The sequence below is a fragment of the Danio rerio genome, chromosome 6 (assembly GCF_049306965.1).
Source record: "Danio rerio strain Tuebingen ecotype United States chromosome 6, GRCz12tu, whole genome shotgun sequence".
Classification (NCBI taxonomy): Eukaryota; Metazoa; Chordata; class Actinopteri; order Cypriniformes; family Danionidae; genus Danio; species Danio rerio.
Window position 1 is genome coordinate 15,052,296 of NC_133181.1, and position 13,206 is coordinate 15,065,501.

The 13,206-nt window shown below is 36.6% G+C and overlaps 1 protein-coding gene across 4 annotated transcripts in view; it reads right to left on the reverse strand.

The window, feature by feature from the left end:
* Positions 1 to 6,792: 6,792 nt before the first annotated feature.
* The window catches only part of cacnb4b (calcium channel, voltage-dependent, beta 4b subunit), a 60,914-nt gene continuing 54,500 nt past the window's right edge, over positions 6,793 to 13,206 (reverse strand). For 2 of the 4 annotated variants that reach the window (XM_021476925.3, XM_009302267.5), the window contains one exon: positions 6,793 to 8,835. In XM_021476925.3, the coding sequence (XP_021332600.1) occupies positions 8,551 to 8,835 (285 nt within the window). In that variant the 3' untranslated portion in view covers positions 6,793 to 8,550. 4 annotated transcript variants of the gene reach the window in all.

The window sequence follows — 13,206 nt, forward strand, 5'->3', positions numbered from 1 at the left end:
GTCACTCCGCTGCTAGTCCGTTTGCACTGGCTGCCAGTTGCTGCTCGCATCAAATTCAAAGCTCTGATGTTTGCCTACAAAGTGACTTCTGGCCTTGCTCCTTCTTATCTGCTCTCACTTCTGCAGATTTATGTGCCGTCCAGAAACTTGCGTTCTGTGAATGAACGTCGCCTCGTGGTTCCATCCCAAAGAGGGAAGAAATCACTTTCGCGAATGCTCACGCTCAGTCTGCCTAGTTGGTGGAATGAACTCCCTAACTGCATCAGAACAGCAGAGTCACTCGCTATTTTCAAGAAACGACTAAAAACTCAACTATTTAGTCTCCACTTCACTTCCTAATCTGCAATTGCCTCTCTGGATATCACACTAACTGTACCCAAAAAAAAAAAAAAAATTACTAATACTTTCCTTCTTAGACTTTACAGACCTGAAACTTGCCTATAGCACTTATTCATTGTTGCTCTTATAGTTGTGTAAGTTGCTTCCTTGTCCTCATTTGTAAGTCGCTTTGGATAAATGACTAAATGTAAAAGTAAACTAAATTGGTCGTAGTGTATGTGTGAATGAGTGTGTATGGGTGTTTCCAAGTGGGTTGCAGCTGGAAGGGCATGCCCTGTGTAAAACATATGGTGGATAAGTTGGCGGTTTATTTGGCTTTGGCGACCCTTGATGAATAAGAGGACTTAGCCGAAAAAAAAAGAATGAATAAATGAATATCAAATTAACTCTGTTTTAAAATGCAAGTCACACATCACATATGAAATATCTGTGTATTCATTTAATTAAAACGAAGGAACCTAAGTGCTACAAGTGCTAAAATGATAAGTAATTATTAATTATTGATAAATGAAACAGTGTGTATCTTGTGTGTGGGTGAACTTAAGTAATGTTCCTGCAGTATTTGTATGATAAATGGCTTACGTGAACCAAGGATCCTGTAAACACACAGCTTCTAGAAAGAAATGAATGCAACGTTTTGAACACTGGAGAGCCTGTGTTAAATTAAAAAGTTTTGTGTGTAGAGTTTTATTTGTTTCATATTCGGGCATGTAATATATTAGCATAAGGTCTGTGGCTCTTTTGAATTCACCATTTGTAAACTGATGTTTAAGCTATTTTTTTTATTTTATTTTATTTCTTTTTTAGCAATATGAATACATTTGTATTGAATCTGGCTAGGGTTAGGGTGTGTCTCTGGAGTCAGATCTGAGTTTTAGCATGTTAAAGGAGTAACTAAATCAGCATACTATCATCTCAAAAACATTGCAAGAATTAGATGCTGTTTCCAGTGAGGACTTAGAGAAACTTGTTCATGCTTTTATCAGCAGCAGAGTGGATTACTGTAACGGCCTCCTCACTGGCTTTCCCAAAAACAGTCAGACAGTTGCAGCTTATTCAGAACGCGGCTGCCAGGAACCAGAACCAGCAAATCGAAGCACATCACACCTGTCCTCAGGTTTTTACACTGGCTCCCAGTTATATTCAGAATAGATTTTAAAGTATTATTTCTTGTATATAAATCCCGAAATGGCCTGAAACCTCAATACATTACAGAAATGCTCTCTGAACACAAACCTAACAGGTCACTCAGATCTTTCGGATCATATAAACTAGAACTTTCAAGAGTTCAGTCAAAGCAGGGTGAAACTTCCAGAATTGTTCAGATGTGCTCCAACATTAAGCACATTCAAATCAAAACTCACAGCACATCTGTTTAGCTGTGCCTTTACTGAATGAGCACTATACTACGACAGATCACACTATTATGTCTTTCTTTTCATTTAAATTCTTTTATAACCTGTTTTCACACATTATTAGTCATTTTATTCTTTGTTTTTATTCCCCTATCAAGTATAATACCTAATATAAGTATAATCTCTTTTGTTCTTGTTTATGTAAAGCACTTAAAATACCATTGTGTATGAAATGTGCTATATAAAAAATTGCCTTGCCTTACAACTGAATCAAGAACTGAATCAAAATGTGTGCATCGACATTTCAACCGGCAGGTTTTGGCACGACAAATGCAACAACATTACCTATGTTATTTTTTTTTATAAACTTCTAATATAAAGTAAATGATGAGTAAAATAATTATGAGTATGAGTAAAATAATGGGTAATTTTTGGTGAATGAATCTAGTAAAACTTGACTGTTTTGAATAACTCTCGATATTCACCAATTTTCTCCCACTTTGTATTATTCTGCTATTATTAGCGCTGAGCATGCAGCTTTTTTATTTTCATGATGCAGTTCCATCCATGTGGCCATTTCTAATATGGGCACAATGAAGAGGGAAAATTGAATGTTGCCTGGCAACCACAAAGAGCACTTTCCTTAAAAAGTAGGTGTTGATGTAATGAGCACAGCAAATGCACTTATTTCCAAGTGCTATGCATGAAACAGCAGATTAATAGAACCCGTGCTACTTAAATTTTCTCACATGAATAACTCTACTGAAGAATATATGGAGTCTTATATCTTTAATTCATTTATTCGGCCAGACAGATCATTTTAATGTGTTGATGTCATTGGCCCATGAACATTACCTGCTTGTCGCCAAACTATTTCGTAACTGTAAGGCAATTTAATCATAATGTTAAACGGCTGCCATACCATTATTTTTCAATATGTGGCTCATTTTGGATTCTTAGAGGCTTTAAAAAAATTTCAATTGTTTAAAATTTAAAAAAAGATAATTCAGGAAATGCATTAGGACCATTGTTATTGTTTACATCCCTCAGTAGTCTCCATAACTGTGAGTTCTACATCTTTGAATGAGGTGTTTTTTGTAGTCAGGCTGATAAAATGACAGACTGATGAACCACAGACATAAAATGCGATTATATTTTAGTGTTTAACATGATGTCTAGGTCTCGACACTACACATTATTTTTTTATTGCATTATAACACAATTTCAATAAGGCAAAATTTTAAAAACTTTCATCCCCATTTATAGAAAAGAGCACAAATAATGACATCAATAAAATAGTAATACAAAAATATACACTTAAACCACAGAATAGACACACAAACACAACTAAAAGAAAGAAAGAAAAAACATTTACACCAGGTCTTCTATTAATTTATTTTTTTTCAATAAACTAAACAGTCTTCTTCCACATTTTAATTGTAGCAACTTTAAATATTTACAGTATAATCAAAATTCCTTTTGGAAAACTAAAAAAAAAAGTGGTTTTGTTTTGAGTCACTTGCATTTATGAATATTACATTTCCCCCAAATTAGAATATTGTTTAGTACAAATTGAATATTGACATATTTCCCTATAAACCAAAGAAAATACAATTTTTAGAAAATTGGGAGGACAACTTGAGAGAAATCTTTAACCACTCGAATGAATCAGACCAAAAGGTTCTGCTATATATAAACATTCAGAACATAAATGTGCAGTCGTTTCAATGTCAACCTCACAGAATGTACAATTGTTGTGATCAAAATTAAATCTATGTGTAAGAAATTCTGAGGATGGGTATAATATCATTGAACATTTTAAAATATCCTCCTTTAGCTTTGGGAGGTTTTGGGAAGGAAATAAATATTGTTCTTAATTCGATAATAGAGCTCTTGGAAAAAAAGAAAAGACACATTATATTTATTAGCTTGTTTTAGAGATTTATCTTGGGTTAATATTGATCTTAATATTATATTAGGTATTTCACTCAGAATAAAATCGTGTCCATTTATCAACAAATAAGGCAGATGAAGTGCGCACAGCACTACACTACACTACAAAGTGCCTTTAATCAAGGTTTAAGAGGAAGGGGAGGGGTAAGGTTGAGGGAGGAGAAAAGGTTGCTAATATGAGGGTCGGGTGGATGGAGAGATTTAAGACGACACTGCTCCCTACTGTTTGAAACAGGAATTGCATTTTAGTGAGAACTTGTACATTTTCTGTCAAAAGCTCGGACAAAGATTTTTTTCCCTATCATAGGCCTAAACATGTAAACATTATTTTAATATACGCATAAAAACACATGAAATACATTTGAACCACACTATAGTAAACTGTATTATACGTCATGTATATGTATATATACACATACAGTGCAGACCAAAAGTTTGGACACACCTTCTCCTTCAAAGAGTTTTCTTTATTTTCATGACTATGAAAATTGTAGATTCACACTGAAGGCATCAAAACTATGAATGAACACATGTGGAGTTATATACACTGTAAATGAGTTCTGTTGTTTTCACAGTATTATACTGCATTTCTCAACAGTTGTTTACTGTATAAGTTGTGCACAGTGTATTACTGTATATATTGTTGTTTTCACAGTATAATAATGTATTTTCAACTTTTCTATACTGTGAACATGGTTAACAGTATGTTACTGTAGATTTCATAATGAATTTTGGGGAAAAATCAGTTACTGTGCATCTAAATACAGTACTGCAATTAACCAAGAACAACTCCACACACACTATATGATTATTATGTTTATTTATTTTTAGACAAATTATTTTGTGAAGTAAATAACCTAACCAGTTTCTTCAGACTGTTCAGTGCATTAAACTGTCCCGTTGTTTTCCATTTTTGGGTGCACTGCACCTTCATTTTATAAGGTAACATGGAAATATTAAATAATATTTAATAAACATAACTTTGTGCTTAACCAAAACGTAAATTGGAACAAAAATAATTGATTCACGTAACCAAAGACTGTTAAACACACAAAATGATTTCAAAGTCAGCTTAAATGTCAGAGTGACCAACCTGCTTTAGACGGATTCAAGAATATTGGGCACCCATATGGGCCACCGTAGAGGTCACATATCTCCGCATTTTCAAAACAACATTTTAAAATACGTATTATCTTAATAAATAAACCACAGACTTGAGTTTAAAACAACAACATTCTCGCATGAAAAACTGTTAAAACTTTATTTCATAACACATTTATTATTACAAAAAATAGTGTGAAACAACTGAAAATGTCATATTGTAGGTTCTTCAAAGTAGCCATCTTTTGCTTCGATTACTGCTTTGCACACTCTTGTCATTCTCTAGATGAGCTTCAAGAGGTAGTTACCTGAAATGGTCTTCCAACAGTCTTGAGGGAGTTCCTAGAGATGCTTAGTACATGTTGGCCCTTTTGCCTTCCATCTGCAGTCCAGCTCACCCCAAATCATCTCAATTGGGTTCAGGTCCGGTGACTGTGGAGGCCAGGCCATCTGGAGCAGCACCCCATCACCCTGGAGGTGTGTTTGGGGTCATTGTCCTGTTGAAAAATAAATGATGGTCCAACTAAATGCAAACCAGATGGAATAACATGCCGCTACAAGATGCTGTGGTAGCCATGCTGGTTCAGCATGCCTTCAATTTTGATTAAATCCCCAACAGTATCAACAGCAAAGCACCCCTACACCATCACACCTCCTCCTCCATGCCTTACGGTGGAAACCAGGCGTGAAGAGTCCATCCGTTCACCTTTTCTGCATCGCAAAAAGACAGTTGGAGATTAGTTGGAATTAAAGATCTCAAATTTGGACTCATCAGACCAAAGCACAGATTTCCACTGGTCTAATGCCTATTACTTGAGTTTTTTTAGCCCAAAGTCTCTTCTGCTTGTTGCAGTGGTTTCCTAGCAGATTTTCTACCATGAAGGCCTGATTCACACAGTCTCCTCTTAACAGTTGTTCTAGAGATGTGTCTGCTGCTAGAACTCTGTGTGGCATTGACCTGGTCTCTAATCTGATCTACTGTTAACCTGCGATTTCTGTGGCTGGTGACGGATGAACTTATCCTCCACAGCAGAGGTGACTTTTGGTCTTCCTTTCCTGGGGCGGTCCGCATGTGAGCCAGCTTCTTTGTATCACTTGATGGTTTTTGTGTGCACTTGAGGACACTTTTAAAGATTTTCCAATTTTTCGGACTGACTGACCTTCATTTCTTAAAGTAATGATCAGTGGTGTAAAGTAACTAATTACAAATACTCCTATTACTGTGATCGTGTAGTTTTAGTTAACATTCAAATCAAGGGCTGTCACGGTGGCGCAGTGGGTAGCACGATCACCTCACAGCAAGTAGGTCACTCTTTCGACCCTGGGCAGGGTCAGTTGGCATTTCTGTGTGGAGTTTGCATAAGTTTCCTCCAGGTGCTCCGGTTTCCCTCACAAGTCCAAAGACATGCTGTTTATGTGAATTGATGCAGTGTGTGTGAATGGGAGTGTATGGGTGTTTCCCATCCGCTGCGTAAAACATATGCTGGATAAGTTGCCAGTTCATTCCACTGTGGCGACCCCATACTAATAAAGTTAAGTAAGCTGACAACAAAATGAATAAATGAACATTCAAATTGAATTTACTTTCTAAACACCTATTTAGGGGTGGCGGCGCAGTGGGTAGCGCTGTCACCTCAGCAAGAAGGCTGCTGTTTTGAGCATCGGCTGGATTTCTGTGTTGCATGTTCTCCCTGTGTTGGTTTCCTTCTGGTGCTCCAGTTTCCCCTACCAGTCCTACCGCTGTAGGTGAATTGAGTAATTGTCTGTAGTGTACGTGTGTGAATGAGTGTGTATGGTGTTTCCAAGTGATGGGTTGCAGTTGGAAGGGCATCTGCTGCGTAAACATATGCTGGATAAGTTGGCGGTTCATTCCGTTGTGGTGACCTTTGATTGACATAGGGACTAAGCCAAAAACGAAAATGAATGAATAAATGATGTGAACTGAAATTTCTGTTTCAAATCTTGCAGAAGTTTACATGCATTAACTTTTCCAAATTCACAGATGACTCCAGAAATCTCTGATGAATGAAGACGTACAACCAAGTTTCAAAATGACCATTTATTTTTTCTTCTTTTCTTTTTTGTAAAAGAACTGAAATACTGCTAGATTTGCCTTTTACACAATTATATTCCATAAAACATTAGTTTTCTGTCAAATTTGTAATAAATTAAAATGATATGCATGCAGTTTTGCATTTCCATCTTTAATTTTCACAAAAAAAGGAAAAGAATGGACACATTTTTATTCTTTTAATCTGGAGCTCAGATGAAGCTGCTGTGAAACGGGAAAGAGAGCGGGATGACGGGAAAGGGATGAACAACGTTCCGGTTTTACAGAGAAGTTCCATCTGATTGTCTCAGGCAGCAAATTCAGAGATGAGTTTTTCTTCTTCTTTTCATTTAGTCAAATGGGCATCGACTGCCAGATTCCTCATGTTCATTCATCCTCATTATATAATTAACAGAGAAGCATGCTCATAGACAAATGCATACAGAATGCGGTCCTCAGTTTGTTTTTTCTTTTAAATGTATTCTTCTGAAAATGCACAAACTAGCATAAATCAATAAGGCAGGAATATGCAGGCGAGGAAATCCATGGTGTGCCAAGGCCTTGGGTCTGAAAGCTTCCACTTTTTGAGGATCTACTTGTCCTCGGACTGTCCTATTTACGCTGAAAACATACGAGCAGAAGAACGACAACTTGGTGGGTTGAGTCTGTAGCATTTGAGCCACTGAGGAGGGCACTGTGTATCTACTGAAGTAGACCGGACGGCGTTGGCCTCGGTTGGCAGGGTGGAGCACAGGCAGCCAGTCATCTTCCAAAGATTCAAATAAACCTGTCCATCCCAGAGTTACATTTAGGAAAATGCTCTTTTTTTAAGTAAACTAATTACCCAAATGCTCCAATTTCAGCTTTCAAATGAAAATGAATCTTGTGAACGCTTGCTAACTCTACTGAGGACTAGATCACGGCGACACTTTAGTTCAGCATTCCAATGTTCTCTTTAAGCTGTCTTCCTAACTAGAAAAAGAACGAATGAGTGCTAGAATGCAGTGCATCATGCTAAAGTGGCTGAATCTAGGATTCCTGCTATTTACTGCTCAAATAATGTGGAAATTCAGTCGCATGAGATCGGAAAACTCCAAGATCAAGGTATTAAGATTCCATTTCTGTAACAAAAGACAGCTGGCAGTAGGTTTGTGTTACGTTAGGATTGAAATGTTCCAGTTTGGCAGCCATTTTTCTTGGGGCAATGATCACAGCGCGTCATCTTCTGGTCTTTCCGCTCAAGTTATGCACTAATGACAGGGGGAAGCATGCGGTCAGGTAACATGCTGGCAAACAAAGACTAAATGAGCTCCTTATTCAGTATATACTTTCTGATTCTCTGCTGAATCTAGCTTCACAGAACGTTCGCTTTTTAGGGCCAAGCAATCATTCCATTCCATCTGAAAGTAAAACAGCTGCTTGGTAGAAGGAAAACCTGCCCTTTTGCAACAGAATTGACCAAACCAAAAATCAACAAGCATATTAACAAGTGAAAACATAACAAGTGTCAAGTTTCTGCTGCATTGCATGTCGAATGGTCTCCTTTTCCCAGAGAGCCTTGTGTTAAGCTTGTGGATGTGCAGGCTTCGGTCAGATGGTACAGGTTCGGGAGGGGTTAAAAACAAAGTTTCTGCTTTGTAGCTCAGGAGACCCTAATGAAACGAAAACCAAATGGAAGATGTGTACAATTCTGGACAGAAGCCATCTTGGCTCGGTGGCTCAGGCTTGGAGGAGGACACGGGCCGGAGCTTCTCAGAGCCGGTGTCGTGAGTCCTGGCTGTAGCTGCCCGGGGAACTGCGGTTGCGGTGGGGCTTGTAGGTGTCCTGGTAGGGGTCCTGGTAGCCCTGCTGCTCCTCCATGTAGTGGTGGTCTCTACCGCTGCCACCGTGCTGCGAGCCAGAGGAGCCCCGGTTTCGTCCCTTGTGCGCCCGTTCGTTGTGGTAGTTCTCGTCTGAGGTCATCAAGTTGCGCCGTTCATTGGGGGTGGAGTGGTCCCCGGTGTGGTTGGCGTGCCGTGTTTTTTGCCCCTGTTGATTCTGATGAACAAGTAGAAAATAAGAGTAAACATTAATATTTTTGTTTACACACAGCAGGATTTGAGTTAGACCAGTGATCCTCAACCACTGGGATCAATTGGTACCGGGCCACACAAGAAATCATTAATTATTTCATTCATTCATTTATTAATTCATTCATTCATTCATTTTCTACTGCTTTTGCGGGGCTGGTTCGCGGAGGCAGCAGTCTTAGGAGAGAACCCCAGACTTCCCTCCTGCCAGACACTTCTTCCAGCTCCTAAGGGAGATCCCGAGGTGTTCCCAGGCCAGCCGATAGAAATAGTCATAGGTTCTTCATCTGATCTCTTCTCGTCAAATGAATAATCACAGGGCTCACAAAATTTCTAAATTCTTAAGCTGCAGTCACACTAGAGTTTAAGCTTGTTAATAAGACATAGATGAAGTTGGTTATGCGTTGATAAAGCAATTGCTCCATATTTAAAACTTCTGTACAGAGATGTTACATTTTGATCCTCTATTGGTCTCACGGAATCATATGATGGGTTTTTGCAGGTCAGAGTTCACCAAGCATGAACATTTGAACACAGCATCATGTGAAACACAAGCTTGTGTTTCCAGTCTGCACAATTTGCTTGCATATGAATGGATGTCTATGGGGTGAAAAGTGCAGTGTAAAAGTAAGCCTTTTGGGCAAGTCAGTTCAGTTTTTAGAAGAAAAGATATTTATTAAATAAAATGAATTACATACATTTATTAAATAAAAAAGTTATGATGATATTAACTATAGGAGACTTACTGTTATAGTTTTTTTTTCTCTCCAAATTTTAATCTTTTGACAAGCAGTGTTGGGGAAAGTAACTTTGAAAAGTAGTGCATTACAATACTGAGTTCATCTCCCAAAAAAGTAACTAAGGCCCAATCCTAATTCTACCCCTTAGCCCTTGCCCTTACCCCTAACTATCATTTTGTGCATTTTCTGAAGGGGTGTCCCAATTCTCTTTAGCTTGAAGGCGTAAGGCTAAGTGGAAGGAGTAGATAGAACTTCAAACAAATATTTTTCAGGACCTCACTCAAAATTCCCAGAATACTATAGCCACAACAGCAGGATCGCAGAACCCGGAAGTAAGGAGATTCACAAATTATTATTTTTTGTCATTATTAGGATTTTTTTTACATTGAACAAGCACATGTTTTAATATATTCTTAACCATGTTCGTGTTTTACCATAATGGTTTTTAGAGCATGATGGTAGCATTAGATCATTATGATAACATAATATTTGCCTTCAGTGATTTCCTGAAGATAAATACCAAAAAATAACAACTGGAATAACCACAGCCAGTGCGATCGTCTGATCTCATATGAAGCAAGTGCTCACAATGACATATGAGGACGTTTGCAGGTGTTGAAGTGCTGTCCCATTTCTTAGAGGTAAAATTTGAAGCCCTTCCCCTTCACACTCGGTTTTAAGGACCAATGGGAAGGGGAAGAGGTAGGGGTACAAAAATAGAAATGAAATTGTGTTACTTTTTTTGGAAAGTAATGCATTATATCACTTTTGAGTTACTTTTGCGTTACTTTTCCTTAATCGACTGAGGTTTAATCTCTTTCAGAACTTGCAGGTGTTTTTTCACCTTTTTTATCGAGAAGCTCTGCATTTAACAGCCACCTATAGAACCTACACCTTCATTTTCCTTTAAAAAGTGTAGGATAAAATTATATCTTGAGAACTTTCTGAGCCCAGAGCTATACATGCTGTATATACCGATTAATGAAAGCATGTGAAGTAATGCATTTGTTACTTTTGTATGTTTTGTGTTATTAGTTAAGTAAACTCACTGTCCAATGAGATAAAGACTGCAAAAAAAGCCTAAGAGTACAAACATGAAATTATTTATAAGGCAAAAACAGATTTTAAACCTTTAAAATGTTTAATAACAAAATGAATAGTAGGATGATAAAAATCATTCCCAAATCAAAATAAATCTTTGAGCTTTATACATTGAACAAATTTCTTCACGTGGCCTTAACAAGTGTGTAAATAGTTTCCCAAAAGAGAAAAAAATCGTACTATATCACAAAACTTAGTGGCTTCTAGGTCAGTGAATCTTTTTGTCATTTGATTTTCATTTTAGAAACAGATATTAAAAGACAGAAATTAGTCGTTTTTTCATTTTATTTTCAAAAAATGAAAATTCAATGTGAAACCAGACAGGCCGACTCATTTACGGTGACACAATGCTGCCACACACAGGCTATTATTTTTTTGCACTTAATAATGTTCTAAAATATTTTTTTTGTGATAACAGGCTTTTGTTAATACATATTTTTCTTATTGAAGCCGGTTATATGGAACAACATAATTGAGGATATATGCATTATTTGCAATGCTGAACAGTTTTCTGAAAACAAAGTTTATTGCAAAAATCACTTCCACTTCAGGAGTGACACTAACATTGGCAATAGTTTGGAATCATTGCTCATCTCTCCATGTTATAGTTATGTAATAAAAATAAATAAATAAAAATAAAAATATTATGATCGTGGTAAAACTTCGGGAAGTGGAAGTATTATGGTTTTAACAATATTAAAACTTTCTTTTTAGAAAAGTGTTCAGTAAGGCAACGCATGTCAAAATGAAAATAAATATGTAGCCTATAACTGGCCCTTATATGAGAAATGTTGTCTTAATGAGGAACATTTGTCTTAACAAAATCCAGTTATAACAACAAAATGCCTTTTATAACCTTAAGGATGAAAAAATAATAGGCTACATAATACAGCACTGTGTCACTGTAAATGAGTCGGGCTGTGTGGTTTCAGAATATATAAAAAAACAAGCTTTTATTCATTTTTCATTTCTGGTGATTTTATTTTTTGTTATTTGAAATAAAAAAGCGATTAGCGAATGAATCGTTTTATTTAACCAGATCTTTAGTAAACCGATCAAACCAGTTCATTAAATTTAACGGAGTTGTCATGAAACGGTTTGCCTCTTCAGTAAGTACTAACATATTGGATATACCCCCTCTGACTTGAAATAAACCAATATCCTGAGTTATTCAGTTACTAAAACAGTACACTGACTCATCTGCTGTGAAAAAAGAAAACTGATGATGAGTGTGACAAGGGCCAGATTAACCAATGGGCCTTATGGGCACAGGCCCAGGGGCCCGTACGCACTTAGGGCCCCTGTGAGGGGAGGAAAAAACGCCAATTTCGGAGTGTGCAAATAGCGCACCTAGTTGGAAATAGCTATTCATGGTTAACGCCAATCAATGCCTGATTGACAGAGACAACGTGAGTGAAGAGCGTAGCAGGTTACAGCGTGAGTGGCGTATCTCGTAAAGCACACAGCATCATGTTTTGACGTGGTTCGAATACACCATCTGCTGAACTCGTGCTACTTTTTCTCTCCCCATTACATAAATATAATTATTTTTAAAAGGAAAGAAACATTTTTTTTTAAATAATGCAATTGCGATATAAAGTCACAAGTGCCTCATGGGTATTTAATACTGTTTAACGTTAGCCTATTTCATATGTGTAACAGCAATATGTTTTATAATCAAGTTGATTTATGCTGTTTGCCAACTCTTCATCGCGAGGAGAGTAGAGAAAATACAGGGAGGGGGGAGAGAGACAGTAAATCATTAATAAGTGTGTGTATTATGAAAGACTCAGATTCATAGAACTAGATTGGAGAGGCATTGTGTGTTTTATGCCATGCCATTAAAAGGCTTTAAATGTTTCTAAAAGTTATACATTAAAAATGTCCTTAAAAAAAAAAAAAAAAAAAAAAAAAAAAAAATATATATATATATATATATATATATATATATATATATATATATATATATATATATATATATATATATATATATATATATATATATATAATTTATAGATTCATTTTAATGTAAAATTATTATATTATTCTTTTTTTTTTTAATTCAACTATATGGGTGCGGCGGAGTAGATAATGCGCCCCTGAGTTCTTAATCCGGGCCTGAGTGTGACGATGACTCGACTGTCTATTCCCTCATAGCATGCTCTCTCATTAAGTGTGTGATTCAACCTGACTAAATTGTTTTTTATTCCGCAATATATACTCGCGTTACATTTTTTAAAAAGTAACTCAAATAATTTTAATTCTTTTTAAAAGTAATGTGTTATATTACACGTTACTTTGGAAAAGTAATATTTTTTCGTAACGCATTACCCCTAACTCTGTTGACAACATCAGTTAATGCAAACGCCAATTCAAACATATATTGATAGTGGCTCCTCAATGCATACAAATTACATACAACAAAATTACACAATTAATGAGAATATGCAAAAGAGTTGAAACAGGCTAAATCTCCCCTCGCATTAACATAGCTTGAC